This window comes from Hyalella azteca, unplaced genomic scaffold (assembly GCF_000764305.2).
Source record: "Hyalella azteca isolate HAZT.00-mixed unplaced genomic scaffold, Hazt_2.0.2 contig4579, whole genome shotgun sequence".
In the NCBI taxonomy this organism is placed as follows: Eukaryota; Metazoa; Arthropoda; class Malacostraca; order Amphipoda; family Hyalellidae; genus Hyalella; species Hyalella azteca.
In genome coordinates this window covers 46,513-64,412 of record NW_025934792.1, presented here as the reverse complement: position 1 = coordinate 64,412, position 17,900 = coordinate 46,513, and the positions used below count along the sequence as shown (strand labels likewise).

The window sequence follows — 17,900 nt, the reverse complement described above, 5'->3', positions numbered from 1 at the left end:
AAAATTCTTCCCAAAAGTTTCAGAACGGTAGTAATGAGGCGTTTTTCTTTAATATAGAAAATTCAGCCAAAAAGAATGCGAATAAATTCATTAATCATTATAAATGAATGCGATTTTTTTGCGATAGGTATAATGGGAAACATTGAACATAGAGCCCGGCAGCACCCGAAACCGGAACTCAGAATAGTTTTACGAATTAAAATATAATTTGGTGACCAGCCGACGGGATAACATCACGGAAGGTGATCAGCGTCGCATGACCTCTGACAATAGTGCGGAACTCTGCTTTGTCGCTCTGCCGCTTGCTCCGGCATCAGGGGTGGGCGTACATAGGGCGGATGGATGTGCAACACGGTCAAACTATATACTATACTATATACTAGTTCAACTATATATACTAGTTCAGTAGTTCAACTATGGATGTGCAATTGTTACAGTCAGCCCTGCCAACGGACATATATGGCGCACAATAGATACATCCACAAACGACTTGAAAAATAACTCTATATATCATCGAATAGTAGTAACTTTTAGCCCGGGTATTGATAATCGAGCCCAAGGCATCGATGATCACTGTAATTTTGTACTGCTTTTATAACAAATATAGACAATAAGAATAAAATTAAGAAGTAATACTTATAAATATAGAAGTTAAAATAAACACCATCAAAAACATATAGTTCTCATTTGACTCTCGTTTCAAACGAGAGTCAAACTCTCTCGATTAGAGAGAGTGAGTGAGATTAACTCTCATTTGACTCTCGTTCAAAAAATGTACATTTTTTACATCCATATTTGCCATGCCTCACTATCCGCCCACTGAGAATAAAAAGGCAATAAATAAATTAAGGCCACACAGGATTTCAGGTTATCAGATTATAGTAAATAATTGTCGTTGGTTATTCCTAGGCAATTAGTTTCATGCAAATAGCCAGTGAAATAGCTTGTCCTTCTTCGGAAAATTGGCAGAATCTGGGCATTAGTCTATTTATCAATTGCTTCAAAAATTTCACAGTGCAATGGAATATCTAAAAACTTTATAATTAAAGGCATCAGAACAGATTCAAGTAAAATAAAAGATATTATACCTAAATTCACCACTGTTTTACAGTTTGCATTTTGAAAATCTAGGGTTATTCATTCACATTGAGTTGCCGTCTCATAAATCGGTAAACGGGTTCGGAAACTGCATAGCTTTAGGTGGGAAAATTCTGCACGAATCTTGGCAAAATTTTGTGTTCTTTTGGATTGTTGTAAATTATTTTATTTTAACTGGATTCAAGAAGAATGTGTACAATGAAGTGGTCGTAAATCGAATATTTTTTACACGAAGAATTGGAAACAAGCAAATAAAACATCACGACACAGATTTTGTTAGAGCTAACGAATTCGATTTCCCAAAACAACACAGATAGGAAATAAACACATTATTTTATTTTGATTTAAACTTCGATTGTGTTAATTAAACTGGAAAGAATCATTCAAAGAACAATAGTTCCATTTTAACGACTTAACTCATTGCAATTAATTAGGGAATTTGCTATTCTGCTCTATCATGCTACCATTTAACTATAGCAGCAGAAGGTCAAACCGGTGGTCAGAGGCTGGGCGGATGGGAAGTGTACACTTAGAGAAATGAATGGGTTATATTGTCCAAATTACGACACACTTTTTTACCAACAGTACGAGCAGAGAGCGGACGTAGCACTGATACGTCATTTTGCCGGGCCACAGGGCCAGGATGACCCAGACGTGGGCAAAATGTCTATGGTTACTTGGACAAAGTCCCCCCACTCATTTCTCTGCGAGTACAGAGCGGACCGGACCTATGGTGACCAGCGATGACCAGCGGACCGGACCTATGGTGACCAGCGATGACCAGCGGACCGGACCTATGGTGACCAGCGATGACCAGCGGACCGGACCTATGGTGACCAGCGGACCGGACCTATGGTGACCAGCTATGACCTTGCGCAGGACTCGGTGCTTGTGCCGCAACTCTCACTTCCTCGTTTACAATTGGCCGGCGCACGACCGCGCAAGAGAAAACATAAACGCTTTAAAAACAGAGCTCGCTCGAGTGCTCCATTAAACTGGCTATTATTTAAGAGAGCGCTGTATTTTTTCCACTCATAATCTTTAAAGAATTGGAATATTTTAAAATAAGCTCAGCTAGATGCTGAATATCCGAGATACAAACTTTGTAATATTTTAAAATTTAATTATCTTAGATATATAATTAGTTCTCACAACCTTAAGTTTAAATATGATCGGTGAAATCAATGGCATGCAGAGGAAAACGGCTATAAAATAATGAAACTATACCAAATAAATGAATTTTTTCTAAATGCGAAGTAATCATTAGGAATTAAAAAACTGCAGGATTTATTAATCTTGGACATAGAAGGCCAAAAACTGCAGGATTTATTAATCTTGGACATAGAAGGCCAAAAACTGCAGGATTCATTAATCTTGGACATAGAAGGCCAAAAACTGCAGGATTTATTAATCTTGGACATAGAAGGCCAAAAACTGCAGGATTTATTAATCTTGGACATAGAAGTCCAAAAACTGCAGGATTTATTAATCTTGGACATAGAAGTCCAAAAACTGCAGGATTTATTAATCTTGGACATGTAAGGCCAAAAACCTGCAAGTATTTCAGAAAGTATGAGAAAGTGTAACAATCAAATGAATGGTCTACCTTCACTCCTGTAGGCAGTCAGACCGTGCGAGTCAAAGTAACTACATGTAGCGTGTATATACATCATACCTAGAGTGCCTTGACGCGTGTCGGAGGTCACGTGCTACGATACTGTAGATTCACTGCGCTATGATGCCTGACTGTCCTCTTAATGATAAAAATCAATAAATATATGGTACCAATAGACTTAGTACCATTTATATAATACCAAAGAACTTTGTATATAGAACCAATAGTAGGAGTACAGTCAGAGGTGGGCAGTAGCGCGCTACATGTAGCGGCCGCTACTAGCCGCCACTACATTTTCAGTAGCGGTAGCGGTAGCGGCTCTACATTTAAGCAATTGTAGTCTTCCCTACATGGATGTCTACTTTAATCTACCAATCTCAAAAATAATCCACATATATACAAATAAAAGAGTGATTTTTTTATATGTATACCTATGTGGATAATTTTTGAGATTGGCAGATTAAAGATTTTTGAGATTGGTAGATTACTTTATATAACCCGTACTAGTTCGGTTAGGTTAATTGCAATAAAATCGCATTGATATGTTTTGAAAATGTTTTATTATCATTAAATGTTTATGAGTAAATCCCAATAACAGAACAACAAATATTTAGAGTTTTCCAATAATTTTGGCCATTGTAGCGGCTAATGTAGCGGCGCTACATTTTACTGTGGCGGTAGCGCCCGCTACATTTAGAGCATGTAGCGGTAGCGGTAGCGGTGCTACATTTCAAAGTACTATACTACATTTCAGAGTACTATACATAGACGCTAGTGCTTTCGTTTTTAATAGTGACTACAGTGTTAAGCTAGGCGTCCACTCTTGCATTTTGTATACACATTGTACGATTCTATGACGGTAAAAATTGTGGAAAATATTCAAAGAAAACATACGGAACGTGTTCTGGCTTCCATGTATTTTCATCTCCGCTGCTGTATCTGCCTGTTTGACTATGTATGTATTCAGCTTATTCAACTGATAATTCGGGCGTATAATCAAGAATCAAGTTTTAATTATCATTTATTGATATTACAGCAAAAATACTCTGAAATAGGCACCAGAAACGCGTGTGTTCAAGCAAGGTTTTTTGCATCTCCCAAAAGTTCTTTTATAATTGAAATTTTAATTTAACATAATGCATTATTCGTAAATCACCTTATAAATGAATAATGGATCCGATGAACGAGTGTGCATTTGACGAAACACATTTCGCTTGCTTGCTCAGATGTGAAATGACATTTTACGCAGTCTGCATGATGCCAAATTCCTTCCGTTAGCAACAGGGCGAGAAAAAAAAAACTAGGCTATATCGCACGTACGTGGAGCACAAGATGGCGTGACTGCTTGCATTTTTTAGGACCTGGCATATCCGTTCGCAAGTGAGCCCACTATAAACAATGGCCCACTAAAGAATGGCTCACTAAACCTAAGATTAAAAGCTACGGTCTCAACAGATCCGTGCTTCGTGCCGATGGTGACAAGTGTGTAGCATGGAGCAGAAGTGTAAGGAAAAATTTGTGGGCTTGAATTTCACAGAAGTTTCTTCCTATGCTCAATTTGACTCGGTCGATGTGACTTACTTGAGCACACAAAGCTAGAAATCATTAAAGGAATTTACATTAGGGCTCGACAAAATGAATTAAAACCGAAACTATTAATAAAAACAATTCGACAGCAGCAGTTGTTCTAAGGTTACGATCTCCAGAGCGACTCTGAAGATCGTCCTTCATGAGACAGAATGCTCTGAAGCTGCTCAGAACATCGCCTTCTGTAGACAGGATGCTCTGAAGCTGCTCCGAGCATCGCCGTCTTTACACAGGATGCTCTGAAGCTGCTCCGAAGATCGCCGTCTTTACACAGGATGCTCTGAAGCTACTCCGAACATCGCTCTCTTTACACAGGATGCTCTGAAGCTGCTCCGAACATCACTCTCTTTACACAGGATGCTCTGAAGCTGCTCCGAACATCACTCTCTTTACACAGGATGCTCTGAAGCTGCTCCGAACGCGGTCCTCTTGAGACGGGAGGCAATGAGTTCGGCGGGAAGTCCGTAGGAGGACTCATCGCGACAGCTACAGCAGTTGCCTAATGGCTCAGTCTTGCCTCTTTGAAGCAATATTTTCGATGTGAACAATTCTTACTGGATTATTTTTCGCCAGAACAATCCTGAAGGCAATGTCATCCTACAGAACAATGTGAAATGTAATGTCTTCTGCCAAAACAATGTTGAAGGGTATAGCTCTCGCTAGGACCATGATGAGAGTAATATATTCCACTAAAACAATGATGAAGGGAACATCTTCTGTCATACTGACTCGATAATTTCATTATAGTAAACGATTATTATTTATTTGATGTAATGTAAGCATTAATGTGCCAACATTGCTAAGATTCATCTAAATAGAAGGGTTATTTGTTCAATAAGTCTTCATGAGGCATGAACGCTCTCTCGTGTCCTTCATCTATCGTGCACGATTGAACTATGAGTTCGGCGGGAAGTCCGTAGGTCAACTCATAGCGACAGCTACAGCAGTTGCCTGTTGGCTCAGCCTTGCCTCTTTGAAGCAATATTTTCGACGTCAACAATTCTTAATGGGTTATTTTCCGCCAGAACACTCCTGAAGGCAATATCATACTCCAGAACATAGTGATCTCGGCGCTTCAGTGTAGGCCTGATGTGGCCTGTCGCCGATTCTTTTACTTTTCGTGCCTTGTTCACAGAAGATCTAAACTCGTGTCATTTGACCGGATCTTTTCATGACTGACGATAGTTTGAAGAAGCTACTAGACTTCCACCGGGTTCGATAAGGAGCTAGGCACAAATCTGAACATATATTTTTCCACAGCTTTATCTAGTCTGTTCTTGAACGCGTTCATTCTTGGAGCGCCAACGATGTCACTGCATGGGTAGGCGGTTCCTCATGTTGGTGATTCGAAGCGAGAAGAAATGTTGTCGCGTAGAGAAGTTGCAGCGCAGTTTTTTTAGTTTATAACAATGATGAAAGGAATATATTCCACTAAAACAATGTCGAAGGGAACATCTCCTGTCATACTGACTCGATAATTTTATTAATGCAAACGACTATTATTTATTTGATGTAATGTAAGCATTAATGTACCAACATTGCTGAGATTTATCCAAATAGAATGGTTATTTGTTCAATAAATCTTCATGAGGCACGAACGCTCTCTCGTGTACTTCATCTATCGTGCACGATGAACTGGAACTAGTGACACTGGCTGTACGATGTTTACAAGAAACTAGTGACACTGGCTGTACGCTGTTTACAAGAAACTAGTGACACTGGCTGTACGATGTTTACAAGAAACTAGTGACACTGGCTGTACGCTGTTTACAAAAAAATCCCTGGTGGGGATGTCCCAAACTCTTGTTTCGTAACAGGCAAGGCATCCTATTTCCGATTACTCGATGTCGATGAGCTAGCTTCCTCGAGTGGCAGAGGTCATGCTCTGTACACACAATATTTTTATATTCTGATGAGCTTAATGCGGAAGAATTTAGTAGAAGGTCACTCAAAAGAATTGATAAGAATGAATATCGATGTAAGACTCGAAAGAGCCTTACACATACTTGGGTTTCCCGAATTCGACAATACATTCTGTGAATCCCTTTACTTTCACTTAGAAGGTGTGTCATAAATACGCGCTTACTAGCAAACACATAAACATTGTTATTTTTTTTTTCATTCATGCCCCAAGTATTTTCTAAAAGTAATGGCGTTATCTAAGTTATCGCAGTTTCTATGAGACAATATGCATGTTTCGAATTTTGCTGCGATGGTAAATCTTGCAGTTTTAATGCCATTATTATAAGTGAGTTTTCAAAAGTAAATATCTGTATCAGTATATCTAATATGTGTATAACTGTTAAGACTATGAATATAAACATTTCAAGGGTCGGAAGACAAGTTCTGACAAACCAAAAATTAACACGCTTCAGAAAGCTTATTCAAGATAAAATAACAGAGGGTAAAGTAGTCATAAAATTTAATATTGTCAAATTACATCAGTCACACTAATACTCAGATCGAGGTGGGCAGTAGCGCGCTACATGTAGCGGCCGTTACTAGCGACCGCTACATTTTCAGTAGCGGTAGCGGTATCGGAGCAACATTTAAGCAAGTGTAGTGGTAGTTCCCGCTATATATTTAAGTAGCGATACGAGGTTTTACCGCTACGGCGCTACCGCTACATTTATAGATAAAGCCTTTAGATTATGATTAATAGTATTAAATATTATTTAAAGGCAAGCATGATACATACATAATATAAATTACAGAATAAACCTGTACGAAAGATTTCGGTGTAATGTTGTCAACCTCAGCCTGTTACTAGTGTCAACATGTTAGTTGTTAGGCCAGAGGTGGGCAGTAGCGCGCTACATGTAGCGGTAGCGGCGCTTCATTAAAGCAAATGTAGCGGCAGCGGTAGCACCAGCTACATTTAGAGCATGTAGCGGTAGCGGTAGCGGCCGCTACGTTTCAAAGTAGCGCTGTCCAGCTCTGCTAACACTTAATAAGCCCGTTACTGTGCTTTTCTTGAACGTAGTGCGGAAGGCGACTTATAGCGCATCAGGATATGAACAAACTTCCGACTGAATTATTGCAACTTTCCATAGAGTTTGCCTGTTTTGCAAACAATTTTCCAGATAGCACCAATGTCACTTTTTGCACGTCGGAAACAATGCACCTAAGATATGGGCTATTTTTGGCGTTGCCGCCTCGTCGCGTTCAAAATATAGAGTTTGCCTGTTTTGCAAACAATTTTCCAGATAGCACCAATGTCAGTTTTTGCACGCCGGAAACAATGCACCTAAGATATGGGCTATTTTTGGCGTTACAGCCTGGTCGCGTTCAAAATAGCAAGACAATTTGCGTGCGGTTGTGCATGAGAATGGCAGCGATGCTAATGTGCAAGCACAAGTAAACATAATAGCCATCATGCAGGAAGAAAAAGTTTCAGTGACATGGTGGCCTCTGACTAAAAACAATTTATTTCATCATCTCTAATGTTGATTGCAATTTGTAATTATGCATGGATATTTATTTATTTATGAAACTTACTATTTTCTATTATATTCACAGTGCAATTTTACCTCCGATAGACATTTGCGAAAACATGATAAATTAATTAAGGCTCAAGGTATGAATATTGTTCAATGGTGGACTCAAGTGAAAACAATGCGAAATTTCCTATCGTTTACTGTATTTTCTTCGGTTCTTGATCTTTTTTCCTTCATCTGCCTTAAAGTTTTTAGTTGTATTCAAGGTTATGTATTCAGCTTCGCCGGCCAGGGTGGGAATTATTTATACTTTATTAAATTATAAATTTAATGAGATTTAGTAAAATTGGCTTGATAAACTCATTTTTATGAGTTTGGAATGTAAAATTGTCTATGGAATGTAAAATTGGCTTGATAAACATTCCATAACACACCTGTGTTATGGAATGACAGGAATTAACTCGTACAGAGATTATAAAAAATAAAATATTAATTATTTTAAAATATTTCGCAATAGAAAAAAATGTCAAGTTTGTACTTCTGGAAATTTGGGTAAAATTTTCTTTCTAGCTCACAATTAAATGGAAATCTCATGATAAAAAAACTTTTCACATACGCGATGAAAAACCCAAGCACGCTGAAGAAACTACAATATTTCTTTGATTTATGAGGGAATTTTGGCATCTCAAAACACAAGACACATTATGCGGCGTAAGTAAAGTACATTCGTTTAATGCACAAATGAAAATACCGCATTTTTGACTGCATTAGCAGAGGGTAACAATCAACGTCCCTTGAGTAATCACCGTGATTATGGCCAAAGACAATTTACCAATAATAATGTAATGGTTACCCACCATATAAATATTTAACTTCAACACGATTCAGATTCACGTTATGTTACTCATTATTATCGCAGTATCATTTAAGTATTATTTTTCTATATAATAGCAGCTTATAAATGACGTAACGCCCGTATAAATGACGTAACGCCCGTATAAATGACGTAACGCCCGTATAAATGACGTAACGCCCGTATAAGTGACGTAAGACGTCCCGTATATGACAGGGTGCTACCTACAGCTCCTTGCATCTTGCTGTCCTATGTTGTTTATATACTGTTTTTCGACTTTCAAGCAGCCAACAAAGTGCTACAACTAAGAAATGTTTTTCCAGTACAGAAAAATACTTTTCAAATCAGTGTAATTTCAATTTCAATACGTACAGTTATTTTATTTATATTTATTTTTCATTAAAATATCCCACGCTTCGTGGCAGGCACAACTTATTAAACATAACAATTATATTATCAGTCCAAGGTCCTTCCCGGTACAGTTGCGGAACCAAAATGTAGGCAGGGCAACATTACCTGAATATCATTATAATGTAATCTTTCCAGGTTATTACTATTTTTAATAAGTTGTTGACGGCTATTTGAGATTCCGGTGATCACGGTGATGGAGAGATTTCAGTATCAAGGATCCCAATGTGCCTTATAAAAGCAGGCAACTCGCGCTAGCTGTCAGTGTAGCCTCGTCCCCCGTGCAGTTAAGACTAATTATTGTGCGTGCGTACAAACTACAGCGAACAATTTCCCTTATATTACCTGGTACGTGGCACAGCCTGGTTAAATTCATCTGTGTCGATCCGTTAGTTAACTCTGCATGCCCATGTGGTTATCCTTTTTGTATTTTATCTAGTCATAGATTATTAAATTTGTGATGGTTGATTTCAGTTTTTATTCAAATATTAAATGAAAAATATCGAGTGACCACTTTCTCTTCTACATGTGGAAAGAATATTTCTATAAACTATTATCTCTTGACTATAGCCCAAATTATATCAGTATCCAATTAATATATTAATTTCATCGCACTGCTAATGCTAAACAAAGAGCTAGCTAGGTCTGTAACTCTACAGCAAACACTACAGGATTTCCGTCACAAGTTTTGAGAAAGAATCTGTCTTTTATAAATAATCACTTCATTCACTTGCGAGTAAAAGCACAATTTTCTCTCATAAAGTGTACACATAAATGCTAACTTACGGGCGTTCTACCAGCCGCTCTCGTGAAAAATGTTAACTTGATTTCCAGGATTTTTTCATTTTTTATCTGAATTCTGCTGCGTAGCCATAAACTTCTACAACTTGTTCAAGTTAAATTTTACTGCGCTGCGGTAACTTGAGGGTTTCCCCAGGATGTTGCGATTATTGCTTGGAGCCAGACAAACAAAAGAACTACAGAAAAAGTCAAGTACAAGGAAAAGTCAAGAACAAGTACATTCAAGTAAAATGCTCGTGAAAAAATCCCGAGATCAGGAGTACTCTAGACCCGAGATTAAATTTTCGAAGTGGTTGTGATGAAGTGTCTTATTTCCTGCATTTGTAAATGCGTTGCAAACCAAGAGTGTCAGGAAGACCTAACATTAATTAAATGCCTTTAATAAATATGTAGATTTTGAACCAATCGATAACGCTGCCTAATCATAAAGCTTTGATCCAAAACCTTAGACATTGTAAAAACGTGCAGTTCAAGCGAAAAGCCAACTATGAATTGGGTGAAACGGCATAGTGGGATTTTACATGGATTAATTTTTTGTATAATCTAAAATCTAAATCATAGATGTAAAGGAAAAAGTTTTCGTGAAGGAAATCCAAATATTTATGTCATCTACTATCTAGAGTTGAGGGAAAAAAATTAGTTAGAACGCGCCTACAACGTAACTTGATAGCACATCTACATCGCTGGGACTTCCACACGTTCAGGCTCACAAATAACTTTATATAAAACACAAATTGATTAACTTTGTACTAACCTTTGCTCGATGATCTCATACAGACGCGATGTTGTCGCACCGAGCAGCGGTGGCAGTGCTGTGTCTCGGGCTGGTCTCCAGCGGGATTGCCATGTCCCGAGCCCGCAGGCAGGAAGACGATAACTCCTTCTGGTGGCTGACGGATCCTGCACCTCCTATAGGAGCTTCCGCTGCTGTGAATGTGGCACCTGGTGCTGAAGGTGCAGGTCTTCTTGCGGCTGTTGCGAACGTGTTCCCGGGTGCACCGGGTGCAGGTCCTCTCTCCGCTACAGGAGGGATCCCCATCAACGACCTGTCTGACCTGGCGAGTCTGTTTGAAGGTGTGCCACCAGGCGGAGGTTCGTGCGAGTGCGTGCCGTACTACCAGTGCAAGGAAGGCGAGATCGTCACCGACGGCGAGGGTATCATAGATATCAGGTGAGGGCTCCAAATCAAACTTCTTTGTGTATTGAATTGTTTTATGGGAACCTGATTTTCAAACTATCAGCGCTAGTATGAAAATTGTTAGACGCATTGAAAAAATAAACATAACAATTTGTATAAAATAATTCTCTAATCTGCAATCATACTTGCATAAAAGAACAACTTCTGCCTTACTATGCCAAATCGAAATATGGAAATAAAAGCGATATGGATGATTAGTTTTACTGACATGATGCTCAACAAAATGTTATTCTGCTTTCTTTTACTAACATTTATTTGCACCAGATTTGGCAACACGTTGAACAACACAGGAGAGACGCGTGTCAACTCTCACAGCCAGTGTCCGAATTTCCTGGACGTTTGCTGCGGTCACCCCAACACCGCCGTGGTACCCGTCCCGGGGCCTCTGCATCAGTACACCCCCAAGTGCGGCCACCGCAACCCCACCGGCGTCAACGCCAGGGTCTCAGGTTTCACGGTAAGATTACGCAAATTTAAATTTGCTCAAACTTTCAACAAAGTCGCGGGAAGAACAGAAGGAAAATCCACTCAAAGGGTGCTGCATTAGGAGATATGAGCGGTTTGACTTGGTTCAAGTAGCGATGCATTCGTTACTTTCGTTCATCTCAGTTGCCCAGGCAAAAAGAGCGAATCAGAGCTACGTTCAGAAAGTGTATCACAATTTAGACAATACGATGTATCAATTTGGACAATGGTGTAGTTTGGCAGAAGATTTTCTTTAATGCAGGTTTCGTTGAAGACCAGAGAGTGCAATTAAATTTTGAACTAAACTAAAATTAGAATAAAATGTCCCTTTGAAACCAGGTATTTGACTTTTCAGTACCTATCAAGAGCCTAATTCGCCGAATAGAGAAAAACAATAAGATAATTGTCAATAAGAAATACTCTCTGGTCTTCAACGAAACCTGCATCAATTTGGACAATATGCACTTCTGGCAAAGTCCTTGTCTTGAGGTGGGCGCTTCATGCCGGAATTTCTTGCGCCCACGGTGAAGTATCCATGCAGGCACTGTCCATGTTTGGGGCTGCTTCTCAGTTCAGGGAACAGGAGCACTACATCTCCTTCCCTCAACTATGGCAATAAATGCAGTTTGGTACGAAAAAGTTCTGATCGAATATTTATCCCCTTAATTGACTGACAATCAGTTTATTGAATAAAATTGCCTTTTCCATCACAATGGAGCGCCTTATCATAGAGCCGGTGCCATCAAAAAGCTTCTAATAGATTTTGTCATTGAAGAATTGGCATCATGGCCTGGAAATTCTCCAGAATTGAACCTTATCGGAAATTAATGGGCCATTCTTAAATAGATGATAAACAAAAGCTAACTTCTACAAATGACTTGATTTTGCATAAATGGAAATCTATTGATACAAAACATCATTCAAATTTTTATTTTTAGCACGCCTAAGAAAATAGAAAAGGTTCTTCGTAATAGAGGTCAGAACCGCAAATATTGATTGATACCTTGGAGAAATTCGCCATATTTTTAATATTCCGTGTAGGATTTCGTTTAGTTATTTTTTTTTGTTCCACTTAAAAAAAAATATTTGACGTTTCCTGATTTCATTTTAATCTCGTGCCTCAGGACATGAGATTAAAATAGTAAAATCAAGACTATTTCGGCACGTGACCAAAACGAAATATCTCGTTATCGTGGCCGTTATCATTTTTTATCAGGCGCAACAAGCGCAGTTTGGCGAGTTCCCGTGGATAGACCAGAGAGTGCAATTAAATTTTGAAGTTGCATATTTTATTTCGTAGTGTTGATGGTATTAACTCTACTCGAGTTTGGGAATGATTCCACCCTTGAACTTACACTGACGTGCGAGGCTTTGCACTGTTCATAAAACAGTGTACAGCCATTTCGTTCTTTAATATTACTGAAACATCACCGGCGACATTAAGCAGGATGAAAAATTTAAAGTCAAACTTTGTGAACCCCGCAGTAATTCGCTCGTGCATCGCTTGACACTTGGTGTTGTCAACAGGTGCGGTTGGGCGAGTGGGATACGCAGCGCACGTACGAGTTATACCAGCACGTGGACCGGCGTGTCAAGCAGGTGGTTACGCACGAACAGTACAACGCAGGCTCACTCAGTAATAACTACGCACTACTGCTGCTCGAGTCGCCCGTCACGCTCTCCCCTCACATCGACACGATCTGCCTGCCTGACGAGAACACCTCCATCGACCCCAACAAGTGCTTTGTCACGGGCTGGGGCAAGAACGAGTTCGGCAAAGAAGGTGAATTTCAGAACATCCTCAAGAAAGTGTCCCTACCAATCGTCGAGCATAACGCTTGCCAGACGGCACTCCGCACCACGCGGTTAGGGAAATACTTTCACCTGCATTCGACTTTCACGTGCGCCGGCGGGGGCGTGAACAGGGAGGACGCGTGCAAGGGTGATGGAGGATCTCCTCTGGTGTGTCCTTATGCCCAGGACCCTGCCACCTACGTGCAGGTGGGCATTGTTTCCTGGGGCATCGGATGCGGCGAGCCGGGCATCCCTGGAGTCTATGCGGACGTTGCAAAGGGCATCCCGTGGGTGACCGCCAAGCTAAAGACTCTTCCCTACACACGACCGAATTAATAATTAAGAGTTGGTGCGTACAGCAATGCATTTGGTTCACAGTGATGTGAAATTATATAATATTTAAATAAAACCATGAAAAACTACACAAGATCAGTCCTGGAGCTAATCGCAAAGAAAGTCGAACGTACTACAAATTAAATATTTTTAAGAGTCGATCACAACGCGTTCAATACATCTGAGATCGGTACAATTATTCTTTAGCCAGCACCATAATCACGGTCACTACACAGCGTCGCCGTATGAGCTCAATGGTCAAATGTTCGAAAAGCTCGTTTGTCACGCAATTATACAATAGAATTTATTGAACCTATCCTAGTCCCATCCATTTCGTTCAACTCTCTCATTTCTTTGACAAGATAGATTAATGGTATAGAAAATATTCTACTATTACGCCAAATAAATAACGGAAGACAATTTCATTTGAATTTTCTGTTCAACTTCTGACGTCCAAAGAAGCGGGACCCAATCTTTGGTTACGGAAATAGTAGGATTGGCATGACTACGTCGTACCTGGGTTAGTCTCCAGATTTGGTATTTCTAGTTAACGCGGACGAAGAACGTGAATTTTGTTGTAGGTTGTAATCGGTAATAATTACCTTTGGTATGTAATGAATTAGAATTTCTTGTGAATTTTCCCATCATTGGCATTAATTTTAAGCTCTTCTTTATGATCTTGTATTCGCGAAAACACAGACTGCATTCCTCTCTTAGAACTCGTAGTGTGACGTAACCAGATATTTATTGACAATATTCATTATGACACATTTAATAAATATGTGAAGGAAATCGTCGACTTTTTGTTATTTTTACAAACTCAATTGAAGGAATGAAATGGTCAAGTTCGTGCATCAAGATTATAATCAATAAACGACACCAAATATTAACAGTGACGTAGCATGGGGTAAAAAAAAACAAATTGGTGAAATAACAAGAGAAATTTAGAAGATCAGTATTCATAGGCGCACAACAAAAGAGAATAGTGAAAATGAAGCAAATGAATATGAAGAGCAACTTTCATAAGAGAAAAAAGAAACTTTCATTCACTTGACGTGAAATGTTGAAAAAATTAACAGGCAAGTAACGTGTGTGGAGAAATTACTGATAGTAAAACAAACAATCCGAGGAAAATTTGAAATTCAATTTTCTAACATTATGAAGAAATTCTCGTACACTTTTTGTTCGAGCATGAAAGAAGCAAGTTTATCTTACTATGCTGAACTCTAGTTAATGCCTAGCAACGGCCAGCACTGCACGATTCTTACTCGATATCTGATCCAAACCCTGCATTTAAATTGATCACGATCAACATTTGAGCGTCAGTATACTAACAATGACCAATTTTTGGCTGCTACATCTATGCGACGATTACTTCCTACGGGACTTGCTGTGGCTAGCCTTGCCGATCTTCCTCTTGTTCTTGTTCCCCGTTCGTCGTCGCTGCGACCTGCCGTGACCAGAAGACGTGGGTTTGGCCGCCAGCATTGACTTGCTGAAGTGACCGCGGGTGCCGTTAGCGATATTTCTCTCCCATTTGACACGGTTCAGGTAATACAGCCGCATGGCCACACGAGCGTCCGTTACCTGCAAAATCATCCATTGTTTTTTAATCATTATCGTCTATGTCTTTCGTGTAACAAGTACCGTCATAAAACCACAGAAATCTTGGTCTGTCTTACAAAATATGGACGAAATGAACAGAAATAACATTCATGCATTGAAAAGTGGAAGTTCAATAAAATTTTTGGCCAAAAATGTCGGTACTTAATGTTCGAAACATTCCTGAAAGTAAGTGATAAGATGAAACTTTGATGAGCAGAGGCAACATTTTTTGTAATAATCAAAGCGCCAATGGCAGAAAAACTCACGGAATCATGCTCGCCTTCCTGAATTACAAGACCTAGGAAGTCCCTGCTGAGGTTCTTCAGTGAGGGAGCAGCCCTTCGGTAGCGCTCCATGAAGGGGCGGTACCTGCGGTGCACAAGTAATATATAAGTCATGTCTTCACGTTTGAAAATCCAGAAAAATTAATTACATTTCAAATTCATTTGTATCCAAAATACTACACAATTACTATGAAATTCATATTAGATGGAATAATTTGCATGTTTATACACGTGTTATTAATGACCGTAGAATGCATTTGCTTAAATTTACTATGAGGCCACAGAGAGGAGCATTAACAGAAAATTAGCCATTAGTGAACGAAAAAAAAAACATTTCAGATGGGAAATGCCAAGTATAATCACGCCAGTCACTCACAAGCTAGTGTCACGTATGAGCTGTTGCGGGTGTGAGAGCAGCAACACTCCGAAGTCATTTTTTAGCGCGTGGCCAACAACAATGCGTCCTTTTATGAGCTTTGCAACCTCCGCCTGCACCTCACTGAAGGGCGGTGCTGAAACAAAATGCAAATCATGTTTTAATGGCTGCAGCAGAGAGTAATTAAATTTAGAAGGTGGGAAAAAATTGTATGCATTTCATGGAAGGAAATGAGAGGGAGGAAAGTTTTAAGCCAGATGAAAAATATGCAAGGCTTTACTTCTATATATGTCCATTGATAATGGAGTCAAGATATTTGATCAATTAACTAAAATTTATCCTCATAAAATTCTCATTGAGTGGTTTAAAAGAACTGAAATTAACGTAAAACAACTCACCATCTTTCAGGTTCTCAGGCCTGATGCCGGAATAGCGTGTCCTGTAGTCAGTAACAGGTTCAACAGGTTCAGCAAATTGGTCATAGAGAACATCCCCTCGCCTGTCAACGATGCTGACACGACCCAGGGCTGAGCTGCAACCACCTACCCCAACTCCCACCATCTCACAGTCCAGTGCTACAGCGTTCATGCTTCTGTACAGGAATAGAAATTATAAGAAATTAAGACATGCCCTGCCTAGAATAACAAAAACAGAGAAGTAATAGAAAGAATTTCCTATCTTTCTGTTACTGAAATATATGTAAATTTTTAGAATGTTGAAATGCAAATACATCTTAGAATTGGATGTACTTTCAATCATCAGCTTAAAACAGTATCATTCATTCATTTTTATTTTTACACAGCTAGAGGATTTTATTATTATGCACAGTGTGATGGTGAGAGAACATACCTACATAAATTCAGTAAAAACATATTCTCAAAATATGGATAAAATACCCTATAATTTTTCAGCAGAAAACTTACAATTCATCAATTCTTTTCTTTTCCTTCAATCTTTCAGCTTGCTCTTGATTGCTCTCCTTGGTAACAATGAAGTCATCTTCCTCATCCATGTCCACCTCAACAGCATCTTCATTATCACTTACTTCAGCATCTGAAGGTTGACAGGGAGACTCGGGGCCAATCAGATCGTCATCCACCAAGACGGGGTCAACATTTTCAAACCATGCCAGCTTATGCTCATCTTTCATATTCCCAGCATTTTCCCCATCATTTATGGATTTAATTATAGAATCAATATCATTTCCACTTTCTTTATCAGACACTGCATTTTCATCAGACTTGTCCTGATTTCTCACCGAGTTTTCAGTTTTGGATTTTTTCTTGTTATTTTGTGAATTGGATGAGCTATGACGTCTCCTTTTCTTTTTATGGTCAGTATTTACTTTTCCTTTGTCATCTGTCAGAACCTTCAAAGTAAACAAAAAAAAAAAATGATTTAAGCATGATATTTTAGCAAAATTAGCTTACATCCTATGTTTGCTATTATTGACTTGATAATTAATGAGCATGATACCATTAGGAGAGGATAAACTACAATATAATGATATTGAACTAAGGTATAAATGGCAAATCTGAGTTCAGAATTTGTCTATGATGAAAAAATCCTTAAAAATAGTATTTTTCTTACTTTATGCAGAAGATTCCAATTGGCAGACAATGTTTCTTGTGCCGTGGTATTATCTGCCACAGTGTGAGCAGCAATGGACTGAATATGTCTGTCCCTTTCCAATTTCCGAAGCCTCTTGTTCAGACGTACTGGCACTAGGAGAAGAAAACAGTATTAGGAACAGACACTTATGAACTTTAGTGTATAAGGCACATATGAATATATTCCCTTTAAGTTAAGAAAAAATGTAGAACTTGTAGCAAAAATATTTTTTGCTCATAGCAGTATAGCTGAACATTTGCAACATGGATTACCTATGCAGATCAAGGTGAGCAGTAATACCTGCGTAAGAAACTTGATAGAGACATAAAGAGAACTGAAAAATAAGAAAATAAATACACAAATAAGCTTGTTCTTTTGAGAATGGATGCACATATTCTGCATTCTTAAGTCAAAACTAAAGAAAAAATGAAGGGA

General features: G+C 39.0%; 2 protein-coding genes across 2 annotated transcripts; one reads left to right on the top strand and one right to left on the bottom strand.

The window, feature by feature from the left end:
• The first annotated feature begins 9,290 nt into the window (after window positions 1–9,290).
• Window positions 9,291–14,380, top strand: LOC108682069 (phenoloxidase-activating factor 2-like). The gene is made up of 5 exons (XM_018171179.2): window positions 9,291–9,346; window positions 10,577–10,970; window positions 11,262–11,454; window positions 12,679–12,723; window positions 12,990–14,380. Exons 2-5 carry the CDS (start codon window positions 10,582–10,584, stop codon window positions 13,590–13,592), a joined length of 1,230 nt encoding a protein of 409 aa, XP_018026668.1. The 5' UTR covers window positions 9,291–9,346; window positions 10,577–10,581; the 3' UTR covers window positions 13,593–14,380.
• A 135-nt stretch (window positions 14,381–14,515) lies between these two features.
• LOC108682076 (RNA exonuclease 4-like) lies at window positions 14,516–17,220 on the bottom strand. The gene is made up of 5 exons (XM_018171189.1): window positions 16,778–17,220; window positions 16,253–16,446; window positions 15,855–15,990; window positions 15,461–15,563; window positions 14,516–15,176 (listed from the first exon to the last, which is right to left on the bottom strand). The coding sequence occupies exons 1-5, from the start codon at window positions 17,002–17,004 to the stop codon at window positions 14,961–14,963; spliced, it is 876 nt and encodes a 291-aa protein (XP_018026678.1). The 5' UTR covers window positions 17,005–17,220; the 3' UTR covers window positions 14,516–14,960.
• Window positions 17,221–17,900: the final 680 nt, after the last annotated feature.

Coding starts and splice junctions, on each gene's coding strand:
- LOC108682069 (XM_018171179.2), top strand. CDS start 10,582: ATGTTGTCGCACCGAGCAGCGGTGGCAGTGCTGTGTCTCGGGCTGGTC. Junction 11,455..12,678: donor CCAGGGTCTCAGGTTTCACG/GTAAGATTACGC, acceptor ATTTTTTATCAG/GCGCAACAAGCGCAGTTTGG. Junction 12,724..12,989: donor TCCCGTGGATAGACCAGAGA/GTGCAATTAAAT, acceptor TGTTGTCAACAG/GTGCGGTTGGGCGAGTGGGA.
- LOC108682076 (XM_018171189.1), bottom strand. CDS start 17,004: ATGAAAGATGAGCATAAGCTGGCATGGTTTGAAAATGTTGACCCCGTC. Junction 15,991..16,252: donor GCCTGAGAACCTGAAAGATG/GTGAGTTGTTTT, acceptor ATTTTGTTTCAG/CACCGCCCTTCAGTGAGGTG. Junction 15,177..15,460: donor AGGAAGGCGAGCATGATTCC/GTGAGTTTTTCT, acceptor ATGATTTTGCAG/GTAACGGACGCTCGTGTGGC.